Below are 18890 nucleotides of genomic sequence, written 5' to 3'. Positions count from 1 at the left end.
AGAAAGTGTACTAAGAAGGACTCTCCAGGCTTTACAATTTGCAGACGTTGCATAAAAGTGGAGGTAAACACTTTCAATTGCACAATTTCCTGTTGGATTTAGCTGACAGCGCTTGAGGCATGCACAACAGAGCAAGCTTGGATCCCTCTTCAGAGTCTGCCAGAAGCAAAAGTTCATATTTGTACACATAAGATCCTTCGAAACATAAAGATTTTAAGCTAATTTGTTTCCCAAAGTCTGTGCCTGAAGTCAAGCGTATCAGAGACGAGGAGAAGGAATACATTTTTGTAATGCCATCCTTCTAATATAGTCCAAACAAATTTACAAGGTCACAAGGATAGAGCTCTGCAAATGATTACACGGCATTATGTCATTAAAGGGGCTGATATGATTTTTGCTTGCACATGCTGTGGGCTACACTCTTTTGGCACTGGTTACTGTGTTCACTAAGTTCACTAATACGCTTATATTATGGAAATGCAGGTCACACGTCACCTGTGAGCTTTTAGTAACAAATTTTAAAGCCTATTCTCTAATTAATCCAGCACACAGTCAAATAAGGATTAACTGAGATGAATATTCAGAAAGAGCTGAAGTTGTGAATCAGCACACTGAGAAAGGAACTTCTTAACAGTTACACTGCAGTATAGTTTGCAATTTCACTCTCACTCAAGGTACTGTTTTTAACAGTTTATTGTCTTACTTAAAGTTATAGTGTGTAAAATCTTACCGCTAGAACTCAGTAGACTGCGGATTGCAGTCAACTGAGTTCTCAAACTATGAAATACTCTTTAACCCTGTGTTTTGAGAAGTTCTGTACAAATAAAGGTATTAAGGTAATAATAGCTTATAACCATGTGTTGTTGTTGTTTCGCTAGCTTTCAATTTTTAGCTCATTTTCTGAAGACGGGAGGGTCACATGGCTAATCTGTTGAGAAGTTAGTAATTACGACATTATCAGAAATAAATAAGCATGTATATGCACATTTTTTTGTATTAGAGCCCTGACTTCAGTCCAAGAGATGAGGTGAGATGAGGTGAGAGGTGAGATGGAGAATGACATTTTATTGAGATGCCAATCACGTTGTCTCCTTCCTTTGGATTTTCACTTCTTTGGTAAAAGAGGGATGATAAAATATAATCAGATGATAAAACACAGGCCTTCATGACTTCTTGACTCTGACGGTGCAGATGCAAATTAAAACGTGTCTTTGCAATTGCCTCGCTACATGACGTACTCTAAGCACATACATGGCAGACCACAAACCGGCGTCCATTTCTATATATTTTTAATTGATCTAAGTATATGAGAATGCATTGATTTATGCAAGCCAGTAGACATTGTTTTTTTTGTTTTGATCTTACAACTGACACAGAACTGTTGTTGGTGGATAGTTATGTAAAACTGAATGTATGACTTCTCTTTTGCACTCCTTGGTTCTGAGTTCTTCCAAATGCCAACACTAACAATTAATATCCACGAGCTTACACTACAAATTTTTATTCATTAAGTTTCATTTTATGCTCAAATCTCTTAATAAATTAATTTATTTTCCAGTGATCTGGTATTATCCAGTTCAAAGCACCAACACTTGGCTCAGAGTGATATCACTGTCCCTGGGACTACATTGACTTTGACGAGCAGGAGGGGCCATCCCCAGAGGCCGTCCACGGCCACAGCCATGTCTGGATAAAGTGTGAGTCAAAGATCTCACAGCCAGGCTGTTACACCTCCATCTGGACCCCTGAATTAAACATCATCTAGGCAGACGGGCTCCCTGCCCCAGAGCTTGAGGGACCAGAAACTGAGGCCAATTAACCCATGCCTGGTCTATTCAGCTCTTACTGTGTAGCCAATTAGGAGGGCATGTCAAAAGATGATAAAATGTTTGGGTTCTGACTTGACATCAGGAACACTGGACACCATTTGCATAAAATCACAGAGACCGGAGGAGAACATTTTGTCTCTGGCTGTGATTACAGTTCGCATAATCCAACTAAATAAAAATGCCAAGGATAATCATGATTAATAAGTGGGTATTTTAGGGCCCCAATAATATTTCCCTTGAATAATTTATAGAATAACAAAACCTTTTAAGTATAACCACTAAATACTACACTTGCAAAATCTTTTTTTGACTTGCCACATTATGTCACAACGTCATCAAATACTACTTTGTCTTCTTTTCTACATACTATGAAGAAATACTTCTGCAGATGACACAAGGACATGAAACACAACAAAGAGAAGGGCAGAAGTGAAAAGAAATCAGGAAGTCTTTTTTGCCTTTGCAACAGATGGAAATGATCACAGTTGTGGCCCAGTGTAACCTAGCTTATTAGACTGTGACATGGAAAATCATTTGCAATGTAACAGGATGCAGGCAAAGTTTGATTTAGCTTTCACTTCACTGAGTGGTGCCGTTAAACATTTCGAATAATATGTCCAGGATTTATCATTACACAGAGCAGTGTCTAAGTATAAGAACTAATATGTTTTTCATTGTTTGGCTCTACTCCAGCACACTGAAATAGAAATGAAACACATGCTATGTGGTCAAGGTGCTGACATTCAGCTTTGAGTGTGTTTGGGAGTGTTCATAATGATATGGACCATATGACCAGTGTAGTAGGGGCAGGCAAATCCCCCCTATAAAACTTAAATTTCCACCCCAGACACTGAAAAGGGACAGCTTGTGTGGGGGTCCTGATGACCTTTTCTTAGAAAAGCAATTGCTGTCTTCCTCTTTGAATCCATCCATCCATCCATCCATCCATCCATCCATCCATCCATCCATCTTCTTAAATGATTAACGTCTCCTTAACAAATTTCAAAGCCTAAAAACACAAGTGTATACATAATACTAAAATTACAATCAGATAAAGTTCTAATTGAATCATATCTGTTATTAACCTCTGTCTCTCTTCCACAGCATGTCTTTTATCCTGTCTTCCTTCTCTCACCCTCTCGCAGCAGATGGCCCCGCCCCTCCCTGAGCCTGGTTCTGCCGGAGGTTTCTTCCTGTTAAAAGGGAGTTTTTCCTTCCCACTGTCGCCAAAGTGCTTGCTCATAGGGGGTCATATGATTGTTGGGTTTTTCTCTGTATCTATGAAGCGCCTTGAGGCGACTTTTGTTGTGATTTGGCGCTATATAAATAAAATTGAATTGAATTGAATTAATATATCACTAAATCTCCTCCCTCTCAAATACTTCACTAAGGTTTGGTGACTCCTTTACTTTAAACAAGGAAAGGATATGTTCATTGTTCATTTCTTTTACCACTCAATAGAAAAAAAATGTTCTTAAAGATTTTGTTAGCACCATTACCTCTGGGTTGAATGCTGTGCTTCAGAGCAACTGCCGAAATGTTACAGAGCAACCTCATCTTGAATTTGGTGACGTTTCAGCCAGTTCTCAGTTGATTTGGTATTTATTGCTGAGCATCCTGTTTTAAAAGAAAATCCTGAAAACACCCTTGCAGTGGGGCTTACCTTCTGGGAAAGGGAAGAAAAAGGAGTTATAGTTTTTATTTGGGAAAGCCTAAAAAACCTTTATGGTCAGAAACACAAGAAGTCTCAGCTGAAACATTTTCACAACTGGATTTTGATGATCTTACTGACACAATTGCTGCCACGCCTGTCAATGCAGCGAAGCTGGGCTATGAAACTCCTCCAGCCGACAGCTTTATTAAATACATCTCTGCGTAAGTGTTTGTTGCCAGGTACTGTTGTCAGGGTCCTGGGACAGGGCGACCCAGGATCCCTGAGCAGTCATGTATTATATTATTATTATTATTATTATTGCTGTGTATTTTAGTGTTGCTCCCCCTTCCCTGTGCTTGTGTATATGTGTGTGTGGGTGGCTGAGCACTTGTTTATAGGCGGCGTCAGGCCTGGAGGGTGTGGCCCTGCAAGGGGACTGGCCACACCCGAAGCCACACACCTGCTGCTGATCAGGCCTCGTCGGGGGAGCTACTTAAGAGAGTCTTGGAGCTCCCACCGACGCGGGATCATTGCTTGGGACTCCACGTTAGTTACCCAGTTTAGGTTTTGGTCGTGTAGTGTATGCCTGCCATTGTTCAGTGTCCTGACTACTGCCGCTAATGTTTCCCGCAGGAGGAGCGTGGAAGGCTTAAGGAGCAGCGAGCACCGGGAGTGCAGACACGGGAGCAGAGAGCACTTGGAGGACACGACACGGGAGTCTGGGGAAAAACACGGGGATTTATTGTTGTTTGATATCACCCTCTGTAAATAAACGCACTGCTTGAACTTTGAGCTCCGCGCCTGGGTCCTCCTTCCCCACATCCCCACGGTCTGCCAGCCAGACCGTGACAGAATGATCCCGCCTCTAATGGACCCAGCGGTCTCCAAGGAGAGGCTCAGGAGGGAAGTTATGGACGAAGTGTACCACCTATGTGAGGTGTGGTGGGAGAAGCCAGCGGAAGGTTTGCGTCACGCAGTGGAGAGGCGGCTGCAGGAGATGCTTTTTAAATTCCCCTGGCTGGTGGACTCCCTTAATGCGGTGGTCCTGGACTTCCTACTTTCCACCCTCCACCTCCACTCTCCTCCTCAGGCTGCCCACCAGCTCGGACAGCTGGTGGATTCACTGCCTGAGACGCCGGCCCCGACGCCGACACGGAAACGACGTTCGCGCCGCCAGCGTTCCTCACCGCAGCTAAATCCACAGACATCTCAACAGCCGGCTGTGGTGAGGCATATGGACAATTCATCGTCACTCACCTCAACTGTTTACTCTGGGGCTATGTTTATACGGTCAGCTGCCCAGCCGGTAGCCAAAGCGCAGCCCGCGGCCCAGCTGGTCGCTGTACCTCAGCCTATCGCCCGGCTAGTGATCCAGCCGTCACCTGCTGAATCATCCCCCGCGACATCTACCTCACCGCTTACCGTTTCATCCTGTTCACCATCCACATCACACGCTCAGCCATCTTCTCCACCAGCAGCAGCCTCCATTCCACTGCCCACTCCAGCGGCCTTGTCCGGAGAGAGCGACCTCACCCGCGTCCAACGCCTGATGGACTGGGTAACTCACACCACCAACACAAGGGCAAGAGTGGTGGGGTTAAACGCCATCGAGGCAATCCTGGAGGGAAACCCCTACCTCGGCCAGCTCAAGGGAGTTTCCGCCTGCCTTTGCACCCTGCATAAAGCCCGGGGGGTAGTGCAAGCTCGGGAAACCTCAGACTTCGTCCAGCTGCAGCAGGAGCTCAGCATGCCCGAGCAGGAGCTCAGCGAGCCGGAGGAGCCCGCACCACCAGCTGAGGAGCTCAGCGAGCCGGAGGAGCTCAGCATGCCCGAGCAGGAGCTCAGTGAGCCGGAGGAGCCCGCACCGCCAGCTGAGGAGCTCAGCGAGCAGGAGGAGCTCGGCATGCCCGAGCAGGAGCTCAGTGAGCCGGAGGAGCCCGCATCGCCAGCTGTGGAGCTCAGCATGCCCGAGCAGGAGCTCAGCGAGCCGGAGGAGCCCGCACCGCCAGCTGAGGAGCTCAGCGAGCCGGAGGAGCCCGCACCGCCAGCTGAGGAGCTCAGCGAGCCGGAGGAGCCCGCACCGCCAGCTGAGGAGCTCAGCGAGCCGGAGGAGCCCGCACCGCCAGCTGAGGAGCTCAGCGAGCCGGAGGAGCTCGGCATGCCCGAGCAGGAGCTCAGTGAGCCGGAGGAGCCCGCATCGCCAGCTGTGGAGCTCGGCATGCCCGAGCAGGAGCTCAGTGAGCCGGAGGAGCCCGCATCGCCAGCTGTGGAGCTCGGCATGCCCGAGCAGGAGCTCGGCGAGCCGGAGGAGCCCGCTCTGCCAGCTGAGGAGCTCAGCGAGCCGGAGGAGGAGCTCTCGCTGCCGGCCGAGGAGGAGCTCTCGCTGCCGGCCGAGGAGGAGCTCTCGCTGCCGGCCGAGGAGGAGCTCTCGCTGCCGGCCGAGGAGGTCAGCGGACCGGAGGGACCTCCACGTCTAGCGCGGCCTCCTCGCCGTCCACGTCCGGTGCGTCCACGTCAGCGATCGGCGCGTCATGGACCTGGTGCCACGCCTCGCTGTTGCTCACCGGAGCAGCGACGCCGCCACCGGACCCGTGGCAGGCCACCAGAACCGTTCCGCCGCCACCGGACCCGTGGCAGGCCACCAGAACCGTTCCGCCGCCACCGGACCCGTGGCAGGCCACCAGAACCGTTCCGCCGCCACCGGACCCGTGGCAGGCCGCCGGAGGAGCAGCGCCGCCGCCACCGGACCCGTGGCAGGCCCCCTGAACTGTTTTGCTGCTGCTGCCGGACCCGGGGCCGTCCCCCTGAACTGTTTTGCTGCTGCTGCCGGACCCGGGGCCGTCCACCGGAGCTGCTACGTCACCGCCGTTGGGCTCGAGGTAGGCCCCCTGAACTCTCTTGTTGTGTTGATGGGCCGCCTGTGACTGTTTGTGGCGTCTTTTCGTTTTCTTTTTGCACCGCTGCGGGATGCGCGGCCTGACTCTGAGACTGTGGACTGGGTCGGTTTGTGGTTTTGTTGTTTTTGCTTGTTTTGGTTCTGGCCCTCCGTCCTGGTTCCGCCCGCCCTGGGTTGGTTGTGCTGTTTTTTGTTTTGGTTTTGGGGTCGTCGGGAGCCGACCCTTAGAGGGGGGGGTACTGTCAGGGTCCTGGGACAGGGCGACCCAGGATCCCTGAGCAGTCATGTATTATATTATTATTATTATTATTATTATTATTGCTGTGTATTTTAGTGTTGCTCCCCCTTCCCTGTGCTTGTGTATATGTGTGTGTGGGTGGCTGAGCACTTGTTTATAGGCGGCGTCAGGCCTGGAGGGTGTGGCCCTGCAAGGGGACTGGCCACACCCGAAGCCACACACCTGCTGCTGATCAGGCCTCGTCGGGGGAGCTACTTAAGAGAGTCTTGGAGCTCCCACCGACGCGGGATCATTGCTTGGGACTCCACGTTAGTTACCCAGTTTAGGTTTTGGTCGTGTAGTGTATGCCTGCCATTGTTCAGTGTCCTGACTACTGCCGCTATTGTTTCCCGCAGGAGGAGCGTGGAAGGCTTAAGGAGCAGCGAGCACCGGGAGTGCAGACACGGGAGCAGAGAGCACTTGGAGGACACGACACGGGAGTCTGGGGAAAAACACGGGGATTTATTGTTGTTTGATATCACCCTCTGTAAATAAACGCACTGCTTGAACTTTGAGCTCCGCGCCTGGGTCCTCCTTCCCCACATCCCCACGGTCTGCCAGCCAGACCGTGACAACTGTATTAAAGACACTAATCAAAAAAGTGGAGAATTTGAAATAAGCACGTTCTTTGCTTCATGTCAGCTATGATATAAAACACAAGGACACCATATGTTTCTTTGACTGTTTTCCCCCGTGTCTGTGAACCTGCTGCTTTCAATTCATTGCACAAACAAGCACGTGTAATCTTTACAACATTTGTAACTAGGAATTTATTGCACTCAGCCCCCTGCACACACTCAGTTGAATAGCTAATATTTTACATCAATCTGTTCCCTCAGGGTAGGAAAAAGTGTAATGACGGTGAAACTAGAAGAAACAGGTGTTCTTCTCGCCAAGCGTTTCTTTGAAGGTGCTGAGAGTTACAGAAAGATTGTGAATCACCGCTAATGGCATGAAATTATAGTTGTGGGGTGCAAAATGAACTCATGCCAGTGCAGCATAAGCCACGGCAGTAATTGCAGTACCTTGAAGGGTTATAGATGGCACGAATTGTGGAATGACAGAGGTGTGTTGTGCGTTAAATGAACAATGAACAGTGTTTACCGGGAATGCTGTGGGGAGGATTTACAGAGCGCTCCCTCGAATGTGATGACTGAAGTGCATTTCAAAGGCAAATAGTATATTTAATGGCATAAAGAGAAAAAAAAAAGCCAGCTCGTTTTCACATCTACCAAATTAAAAAACCTAAAGACCGTGAAAGTAGCTGAAGCTGTGTGCCACCTGGACACTTGTTGAACTAAAACTAATCAGGCTAATAAGGTCAGACTGTTACTGTTCAAAGGAAAATACTGTTGTGTGACTTTCTGCAGAAGAGGTCTACTCTCAAAGGAAAGTGTCTGGAAAAGATTTATAGTTTCAAGGGGCACCATTTATAATTACAAAATACACAAGCTGAGCAGTTTAACTGAAGCCACTGAAACAAAGGCATTTGTAACAAATATTAACATGAGGCAGTGGTCTCATTACTCATTTGCTTTATCAGAAAAGGCGGCCATGACTAAACCAATTTAGACTCCACAAATAAAAGTCATTTGTATTCTTCGACAGGCAAAAACCAATAACCAGAATATATAAAGCAAAGGCCAGCAGGGAAATATCTTACTGGTGATTTTTCATGTTATTTTCAGTAATCTAATATAGCATGCATATTACATTTTTGAAATATTATACTATTGCTGGATGTGTTCTTTTTACAGAGCACAGATCAAGTCATTTATTATGATGTTGTTGCTCTTTGAATGTCTTCTAATCTCTTCCAGTATGGTGACGTTTCTGCATCTACAAATTAAAAAAAGCTTTCAAATAAGCACAGATGATAAGTTTAACATGTTGAGCATTGATTTTTGGCATCTTCATTGTGATTACTGGTACTACTACTCGGTACTTGTTTGTATCTATTTTTTGTATTTTCGTCTTAAAGAGAGATCCTCAGTTGCTTTATCTTGGGGTTTTGGTGTGGATCTGTTCCTCATTGGAGAGCTATGGTTAGAGGGAGTTATGTGATGCCAACTGTGAATCCCCTGTGGCTTTTATAAATAACATTTAAAAGGTATTACTTTTTGTAATGGTTTATTAAGTGATATTTTGACGAAAAATTCTTTCTCCACCACGTCACATCACGTCATGTCACATGAAGGAAAACGGGTAAATGCCAGTTACCGCATGACTCTGACAGCGCTTTTAGTCAGCTTTACAGAACTGAAAGTAGACTTTTATGAAGTGGTTTCCACACTACTGAAGATTCACTTCCCAAATAAAGTCAGATAAATTCTGAGCTGCGAATGTATCACTCCCATTTTGGTAGAACGGGTCCTGGAGCGAGGCTTGGAAATCATCTTGACTTCTAAAACTTCTGGATCTCATGGCATATTTTACAGCCATGTTTGGTGCTGCAATTCTTTTGGGATTCATCAACCTTTTAATGGCAAAAGAAGATACGTGTGATCTCTATGCCACTCCTGGGCAGAGTCTGACTCTGCCGCTTGCATATGAACGACTGACAAACTCTCATATCCTGAGATGGGTTCATAACAATACAGTCATTTTCTACAGGCAAGGGAAAGTGTCAACTGGAAAACCAGAGGACATTACTTCAAATGGATCACTCGTGCTTAAGAAAATTCTGTTTTCAAGTCAAGGGATTTACAAAGGACATGTACTGCATCCCAATAATACATCTGCTAAAACATGGACTGGGCGCCTCTGCGTGCTGGACAAAGTATCAAAACCTCAGCTCAGTTATTCTTGTGACTTCAGCTCTATGGCTGTTAATCTTAATTGCCATGTTACTAAACCTGAGGGTTTGGTGTTTTCATGGACGCTTGATAAGGAGACATTAAAAAGTGAAACAAAACAAACACTGAGCATATCTTTTATCGATCTGAAAGCTGAGAGAAGTTTCACGTGTGATGTGGCAAACAAAATCAGCAAGGCGAGTAGCGACAAGGTTCGGCCGACTTGTCCACCTTTACTTTCTTTTAAACGTCAAACTGTAATGGCAGTGCTAGCAGGAGGAGGAGGTCTGATTCTTTTTCTGCTCTTCGTTATCGTTGGATTGTGCTGTTTACTCAGACGCAACAAAAGCCAAACGAGTCCCAGGGATAAAGGCGAACTGAGGATGCTTTCTCTACAGAAGCAGGAGACTCACTCTGTAAGCCCAGAACACAAGAATAACCACCCAACAGAGGTTGTCACTCCACCGCTGATACCTCAGCCTTCACCAAGAACATATTACCAGAATGTTCCTCAGCTTGAAGTTCAGACTGAAAACAGCCCTTCACTCATGTATGACGTTCCTGACAGACCACAGCCTTCACCTGTACCGAAACCAAGGACCAGGAACCTCCAACAAGTAAACACCTGACATCACAATGAGTTTTCGGAGTGGTGACCAAAAATAGTGTTTGTGGAAAATGTCCTTATTATCTTTGCCCACCCTCGTTCTTACTATTTGGTTTTGCAGGTCTTTAAGCTAAAACTTAAAATAACAAAATATTTATTTCCTTTTCAATTCAATGTTATGTGATTAAATCAACGTGTCATTACTGACAGTCTTAGCTGTTATATCACGAATGATCTAATTCCAGAGGTAATTCAGTCTGACGATGTAAGCAACTAGTCATAATTGATATCATAGAAATGATGCATAATGCTTGTAATATTCTGTAATTCTCCTGCTGTTAGGCACTCTCACGAAAAGGTACTTCAAGCTTACTAAATCATTTTAGAATTTTTTTTTTAGATTTATCAAACAGAAGTGAACTGTTGGGACTTACACGGTATTTATGTATGTATTTTTCTTTAGCAACGCAGGAATAGCAACTGTTCTATTAATAGATCTAGGACAAAAGTGTTTTATATCAGCATTAGGCTACACAGACAGTAACTACTAGCATAAATTCATCCACTGGTTTTATCTTTGAAATGAGGAGAACATTGCCAAAAGCTGTGGCATGAGATTTATTATTATTAGGCTTTCAACAAGAGGAATGACCTCTTCTGTCAAAGAAATGACCAGTCACCATTTGACCTACTTCTGAAATCGTTTAAAAAAATAAAAAGGATACCCCACTTACACAACACTCTTACATGAAAGCAGATGGATTTTCTGTTACATGTAAACATAATGTGCGCTTACAAACTGTATGTGTTGTTTGAAATAAATAAAGTTGTCAAAATGATCCTTGCATGGAAAACTACACTAAACAGCTTATCTGTGTCAAACACAGCCCTTTGTCCCAGCTTCTTACATGTCAGCATTCTTGCACTTATTAAAATTTGCTTGCTTGCAAGAAGTTATTAAAGGGAGAAAAAAATCAATAGAGAAATGGATTAGCTAAGGCAAATATCTATTATCTCCAACGGGTAAATGGTAATCCACACATGAAAGTGTTTGCTGTCTCGCCTAATGCTGTGTGACAGCCACATAATGGAATCCCCCTGAGCGTCACTGCCTAAAACTTACAAACCAATGTCATCTTTTGTCAGGTCCCGCTCCACTCCTGCTTTCTATACATGGCAAAAAAATTTCAGTCCAGCTGAATTTGCTCGTAAAGCTGGTATCTGCTCCTAGAACAATGCCCCTTTTTTCTCCATTTCCCAAGAAACACTGAGTCTTGGCTGGCAACTCGCCACATTCAATCACCAGCTTAAACCGTGCACAACATACATAGATGGAGATGAACATCTCATACAGTGGGGCAAAAAAGTATTTAGTCAGCCACCGATTGTGCAAGTTCCCCCACCTAAAATGATGACAGAGGTCAGTAATTTGCACCAGAGGTACACTTCAACTGTGAGAGACAGAATGTGAAAAAAAAAATCCATGAATCCACATGGTAGGATTTGTAAAGAATTTATTCGTAAATCAGGGTGGAAAATAAGTATTTGGTCAATAACAAAAATACAACTCAATACTTTGTAACATAACCTTTGTTGGCAATAACAGAGGTCAAACGTTTACTATAGGTCTTTACCAGGTTTGCACACACAGTAGCTGGTATTTTGGCCCATTCCTCCATGCAGATCTTCTCGAGAGCAGTGATGTTTTGGGGCTGTCGCCGAGCAACACGGACTTTCAACTCCCGCCACAGATTTTCTATGGGGTTGAGGTCTGGAGACTGGCTAGGCCACTCCAGGACTTTCAAATGCTTCTTACGGAGCCATTCCTTTGTTGCCCGGGCGGTGTGTTTTGGATCATTGTCATGTTGGAAGACCCAGCCTCGTTTCATCTTCAAAGTTCTCACTGATGGAAGGAGGTTTTGGCTCAAAATCTCACGATACATGGCCCCATTCATTCTGTCCTTAACACGGATCAGTCGTCCTGTCCCCTTGGCAGAAAAACAGCCCCATAGCATGATGTTTCCACCCCCATGCTTCACAGTAGGTATGGTGTTCTTGGGATGCAACTCAGTATTCGTCTTCCTCCAAACACGACGAGTTGAGTTTATACCAAAAAGTTCTACTTTGGTTTCATCTGACCACATGACATTCTCCCAATCCTCTGCTGTATCATCCATGTGCTCTCTGGCAAACTTCAGACGGGCCTGGACATGCACTGGCTTCAGCAGCGGAACACGTCTGGCACTGCGGGATTTGATTCCCTGCCGTTGTAGTGTGTTACTGATGGTGACCTTTGTTACTTTGGTCCCAGCTCTCTGCAGGTCATTCACCAGGTCCCCCCGTGTGGTTCTGGGATCTTTGCTCACCGTTCTCATGATCATTTTGACCCCACGGGATGAGATCTTGCGTGGAGCCCCAGATCGAGGGAGATTATCAGTGGTCTTGTATGTCTTTCATTTTCTGATGATTGCGCCCACAGTTGATTTGTTCACACCAAGCTGCTTGCCTATTGTAGATTCACTCTTCCCAGTCTGGTGCAGGTCTACAATACTTTTCCTGGTGTCCTTCGAAAGCTCTTTGGTCTTGGCCATGGCGGAGTTTGGAGTCTGACTGTTTGAGGCTGTGGACAGGTGTCTTTTATACAGATGATGAGTTCAAACAGGTGCCATTCATACAGGTAACGAGTGGGGGACAGAAAAGCTTCTTACAGAAGACGTTACAGGTCTGTGAGAGCCAGAGATTTTCCTTGTTTGAGGTGACCAAATACTTATTTTCCACCCTAATTTACGAATAAATTCTTTACAAATCCTACCATGTGAATTCATGGATTTTTTTTTCACATTCTGTCTCTCACAGTTGAAGTGTACCTCTGGTGCAAATTACTGACCTCTGTCATCATTTTAAGTGGGGGAACTTGCACAATCGGTGGCTGACTAAATACTTTTTTGCCCCACTGTATGTCTATTCCAGGTCTACCCTAGAAGTGGAAGGGAAATACGTCTACTGTAAATTATGCTTAATCAGTGGTTCTTGGAGTCTAGAGGATACACTGTTTTGATCTTGGTGTGTGTGTGTCCAGGAAAAGGGTCAATTACCCTTGGAAAGTATCGTGTCAAATCATTTCTCTTGTTATCGGGGGCTGCCAAGTCTAAGGAAATCAGAACATCAAAAGTCAGCCAGTGCAATGGCGTTTTTCATCAGATTTTTCTGAAAACACAAACATTAGCCTTCTGTTACCATTTTCTCTCACTTTGACCTCCGTCCATTACTGACACGTAAAGTATACAACACATCGAGCGAGCTGAAATCACAGTCTTTCAAATCAAGCTCCAATTTATTGAAAAGGAAACATGGCCAATTACTCTTAGAAAAAAAACCCTCAAAGTGACTCACTGCCTTTAAAAATCATTCATCGTGTAAAGTAAGTAGAAACTGTAGTTCGTGGTCTTGCTGTATACATAAGAGAAAAGTGCTGTTAAATTCTTTATTCGAATGTCTCATTAAAAATCAGATTTACAGAATCTGTCAGCGCACCAGTCCTATTGATGTTATTCTTCTCCATCTGTGCACCTCACACTTTCGCTCCCCCACGCAGCACATGCAGTCTGCTGGCTGTCTCTGCACAGTCTGTGGGTGAGTGCAACACAATCTTACAAATTTGCTGAGAGATCTGGCAGAACTGATTTTATTTTTCTATGAAAGTAGAATACTTTCCAGACTTCAGCAAGCTCAAATACACTGCATGTCAAAGAACTACTCAGTGTGCACTGTGTTTCTAACCAGCTCTGACATTTCTCGCTAAAAGATTATGTCTTTAAAGGGAAATTAACCTTTTCATCTGAATATGATGTTGGCTGCATTAAGCAATAATCCTTCACTGGTTTGCACCAGGTGGTGTGTGGCTCCTTGCAACATTCTTGTAAAAACTAGTTAGAAAAACGTGTCTTAATCATTTTGGTTACCTGAAAACTAAAGAATGTTTTAAGAAGAAAGACTTCTGCAAGTTTCAGGAGGCTGTCTAATCAAAGGCAATTCACAAATCACTGTAGCATGACAAAATTCCAAAAACAACTTGTCATTGGACGCAAAATAGTTCACAGACACGCATAAAGGTCTAGTTTTTTTTTCTTTTTGGTGAATTTGGGCTATAGGTTAGATAAAACAAAATAAAACACTGGCACTAGCACTGCATAGCATCCCCTTGTCTTTTAACAACAGTCCTTAACACCTGAGTTTGGAGTTCAGGTGTTTGATTTCGTTGGAGAGGAATGTTGTCCCATTCTTGTCTGCAGTGTTGGTCAAGTTACTTGAAAAAAGTAATCAGTAACTAATTACTGATTACTTCCCCCCAAAAGTAATCCTGTTACTTTACTGATTACTTATTTTCAAAAGTAATTAATTACTTAGTTACTTTTTAAAAACACAATTTACAACCTGAATAGGTGATAAAGCTATAGATCTTTCAGCCCAATTCTACTTTTTCTGCATAATCCATCATACAAAATGTAATCAAATGGAAAAGTCTCTTTTTAAAACTTGTTTTATCAGTTTTAATCTTTTAACTTTATGCATCAAGCAAAAATTTAATTATATGCAACATTCTCTGACTGGAAGAAATTTGTTTAACATTTAAACCTATTTTCTGCACATTCCAGCACATAAAATAAAAACATTTTTGTGTTTACACTCACTCTTTCAAATAAATGCAAGTGAAACACAGCAGAAAATAAATAAAATCAAAGACTCAGCGGTCCTGTTGCTCTATTTTCACCTGTATAGCAGGCGGAGGTTTGCCCTGGTGCAGGTGTGCCGCAGCGGTCAGTTGAAGAATCCGCGAGTTTGTCTGTGAATTTCCCATTACGTGGTAGCGCACTCTGCAGTCTGCGTACTCGGTGCTTGCTCGGAAGTTAAGGGTTTTTTCGCTGCAAAAAGAAGTTTTCTTCCCACGCAGTGAACAGCAGACGCTAATCAGTACTTCCACGCTTTAACGCTGCACGCTCATACTCTCTCCCGCACTCGATATATTATCCGTTGTTGATCTGCACACAGCTGTTGCCACGAACGTCGCACTCGCTTACGTCATTGTCATGAAAAAAAAAATCACGGTTTTAGTAACGCAGTAATGCATCGTGCTTACAGGAAAGTAACAGTAATCTAATTACCTTTTTTGCAATAGTAATCCCTTACTTTACTCGTTGCTTTAAAAAAGTAATCGGATTACGTGTTACTGCCCATCTCTGCTTGTCTGATATAGGATTCTCACTGTTTTGGGTCTTCTTTGTTGTAATTTTCACTTCATGCAGCCGTGCTGTTGTAATAGTTGCAGTATGGTGTTTAGCATTGTCTTGCTGAAATAAGCAAGGTCATCACCGAAAAAGATCTGGATGAGAACATTTTAGTCTAAAATTTGCACAAACCTTTCAGCGTTGATAATTTCATAGTCACTAATGCACCACCATACTGTACAATCAGAGATGCAGGCTTTTGAGATGAGCGCTGACAACATGGCAAATGGTCCTTGTCCTTTTTAATGATTTCTGGAAGATTTCCTGAGCCTGAGGATCATTATTCTAAAACTGTCACACAATTTTTGTAGACTGGTGAATCATGTTTACTTCTGAGAAACTCTGCCTCTCTAAGATGTTCTTGTTATTCCCGGTCATGTTACTGACCTGTTGCCAGTTAATCTAATTAGTTGCAGAATGTTCCTCCAGCTGTTTCCTTTTAGTACCACTTATTTTTTGTTACCCCATCTGAATTTTTTGAGACATGTTGCTGCATTCCAACTTTTTTGGGTACAGGGTTGTACTTGTAACATATTAGTCATTGTGCAATATCTATAATCGTTATACCTTCACAGGTTAGTGTTTCTGTCACAAATAGGAGTCCCAGACCTCTTGCGCCTTAACAAGAAACTAAGGTCAATACGTAGGTAACGTTTGATTGTTATCAGACTTTCCCAACAGATGTCTACTGAGTCATTACTAGATAAGTCAAAAATATTAATTTGCTGTGGTTAGGAATGCATGTATAAATTACTTGATACCGTAAGAGTCCAGGAAATGAGGAACAGAGGTCACACAGGAGGAAGGAAAGAAGAACAGAATCAATGTTACAACCACATCAGCAGTGAGCAGAAAACAAAATATTCCCTTAATTTTATTCTAATGCCTCAGCAGCTGTTCTGAGCCAGAGAAGCTGGCGTGTGAAAAGAGAAAAAGCTGGGAAAACAACAGCCCTTTGTCAGACACAGACCTAGAAAGGATCTCTACAAGCATTAGTACTCAGGAAGGAATGTGAAAGAAAACATGTTCATTGCATCCTGTCCGCAGGAAAAAGTTTACAAGTAGTTCAGTAAAGCAAAGAAATTTCAGAATTTAAAAAATGATTAAGAATTCTATATTTAATATTTCCAAGTACAAATATTGTTTTCTTTTCATCTGCCTCATATCTGAATGCATATCAACATGTGAATCTTCACAGGTGAAAAGCTTAGGACATAATATTTTTATTTTGGAGGGGAGTGCGTGCAAAGCTAGCTAAATCAATCAATCAATCACTGAATACTCTGAAGCTACATGTGCAAATGAATTAATACCCTGAGGCTACAGTATGTGTGAAAGGAACTAGTCTGTTAAATTACATTTGTTTTGATACCTACCTAAACCCTGGTTGTGCTTTTTACAATTGTTCCTCATTATGAGTAACAATTTTAAATGCTTTACAGTACAAAACCCTGTTTTGGCTTCTCTGATCATGTTTATTTTAGTCCAAGAATCATGCACTGACTGGAAATTGTCTTTAATCATTAAGTGAGGGTTGTTTTGTACAAATTTAAAATGGGTTTAAATGAACAGTGATCCACGAATCAAACAGTAAATACAAATGGCAGTTGAAAAAGAACTTTAAATGCTGACTTCAGACCTTGTTTTAAAATGACAACCTTTATTTTTTTGACTTTTACTTTATGAGTTTTCTCTATTTGGCATCTTTATTGCTTACTTTACTTTCAGTTCGACTGCGATTGGATCATGCGAGAGATGTCATCCGTGGTTAAAAGATGCCTTACAGGATGGTTAATCTCATCTCTTTGTTGTCCCTCACCAGGTGTATCTCAGAGCTCGTCTTCATCTAGGGCACTACTACAAACTCCAGGTGACGTTCCCATACAGGGGATGATTCTAAACAAACATTCCAGGATAATCAGTCCTAGACAAAAGAATAAGGGGGGTAAGCTGGAGTCTGCAAATGCTGTAAAGTAGACCTATCATTTCCACTACAACTAGAACTCTATAATAAAAATATTTCTATCAGCGAAAATTACCCTTCCATGGTCTTGCACCTGATGTAAATCAGATGGAGGAAAAATTCCGCTTTCTGCTCTAATAAGCATCTTGTGCACACAGATTCAGCGTTCATGCAAAGATCAAACATTTCTCTAACATTCTTGGAGATACAGTGTTATGTATTTGCCAACATGAAATTACAAGAATAAGGACATCAACACATGTACTTATGATGTACATTTTGCACAGTAAGACGTTCTGCTTTGACATGCAGGGCATGAACATCTAAGATGAGTCTGCCAAATAGCTATACCTACTGAGGAACACCCAGAAGAGAGGATTTTGGGTAGTTTGTAGCCCTTGTCTTGGTCTATGAGCCTAGCTCCTCTCAAGAAAAGGATCCCTTTAGCCTTATTGTCAGTGTTCTTTCATGCGGGAATAATAGCATGTCAGTGATGGCCCGTGCAACAATAGTTCAAGATGAGAAAGGTGTAAGGGTCCAAAAGAGAACTAACAACACAAGGTTTTGCTTTGGCTGTGGCGCGACTATCTAACAAAGCATCAGCACAACACCCCAATGGCCTCGCTGTGTGGCCTCAGTTTCTTCAAACACTTTCGAAAGGCGGCATTACTGGAAAATTTTCTTGAAAAGTATTTTATCACCACAACAGATAAGTGCTTTAAAAAAAGGTACGTTTTGCAGCGTGTGTGTGGGTTATTAATTGCTGCTATGGAAACCATCTGGTTGAGAGAAATGTACAGAAAAATAAACACAAGAGCAGGATCAAATATATATCTACAACACATCTGTCATTCAGTCATCTCTACATGTGATTGTCTTTAAGAAAAACAGCAATAATAAGCCCTATTTTTGTGTCCTTTTTATCTATCAGGGAGGTCACAGAGGACAAAGAAGCAGATAATATCTAGGTTTATGATCTACTGTACTGTGATAAATGCTTTTTATGAGGAAAGAACTGCAAATTAGTATGTAAAATCTTACAATGAAGCATGACTGTCTAATTAGAAGACATCTAATTATGTGTCTAACAAGTCTTTTTGGCCTTCTTCTCAGTCAAGCCTTGTCCTTATGGCAGCTGACAGACAGTCTGATCAAAGTGGCCTCTGATGCTGCACTCTGTGCCAGCAAAATGTGTCACAAGCAGCTGGGTGGGGTATGCCGTTGAGCTACAATAGCCAACCATATGGAGTGTTAAAACTGAATAAATCCTGCTGCTACCAAGACATGTGAAACACTGTTAATTCTTTCTTATACTGCATGACACGTTATAGCTCACTCAACACTGCCCATGTGCATAATGCCAACATGAGGTCCAAGGAACAAGGCTTTGAGGTTCTTTTAAAATGAATACAATAAAGCTTTGGAATTGTAGGTAGGTAACAATCATTAATTTTAGAGTGGTAGCAGTAAGGTTCACCTGAAGCATCAGAGAGAAATGACTGGTGGGTAGTTTGCTTGGTTCAGAAGGGCCATAAATTTCATGTACTCCACCTTTACAAAACATACCAAAACCTAGTCTTTTCG

At 43.4% G+C, this 18890-nt stretch overlaps 2 protein-coding genes across 2 annotated transcripts; both read left to right on the top strand.

Moving 5' to 3' along the window:
• Positions 1-3823: 3823 nt before the first annotated feature.
• Positions 3824-6407, top strand: LOC308384516 (uncharacterized protein; the record flags this gene model as incomplete). Its single annotated transcript, XM_080863039.1, has 3 exons — positions 3824-4029; positions 4117-5759; positions 6367-6407. Exons 2-3 carry the CDS (start codon positions 4337-4339, stop codon positions 6405-6407), a joined length of 1464 nt encoding a protein of 487 aa, XP_080719165.1. The 5' UTR covers positions 3824-4029; positions 4117-4336.
• A 2625-nt stretch (positions 6408-9032) lies between these two features.
• On the top strand, positions 9033-10811 carry LOC308392530 (T-cell surface antigen CD2-like). Its single transcript, XM_080875604.1, has one exon. The coding sequence runs from the start codon at positions 9079-9081 to the stop codon at positions 10078-10080; it is 1002 nt and encodes a 333-aa protein (XP_080731730.1). The 5' UTR covers positions 9033-9078; the 3' UTR covers positions 10081-10811.
• The last annotated feature ends 8079 nt before the right edge of the window (positions 10812-18890 follow it).

Source organism: Rhamphochromis sp. 'chilingali' (assembly GCF_963969265.1).
Source record: "Rhamphochromis sp. 'chilingali' genome assembly, chromosome: 2".
In the NCBI taxonomy this organism is placed as follows: domain Eukaryota; kingdom Metazoa; phylum Chordata; class Actinopteri; order Cichliformes; family Cichlidae; genus Rhamphochromis; species Rhamphochromis sp. 'chilingali'.
Note: the sequence above shows the minus strand (reverse complement) of the source record. Positions and strands in the feature narration are given on the sequence as shown.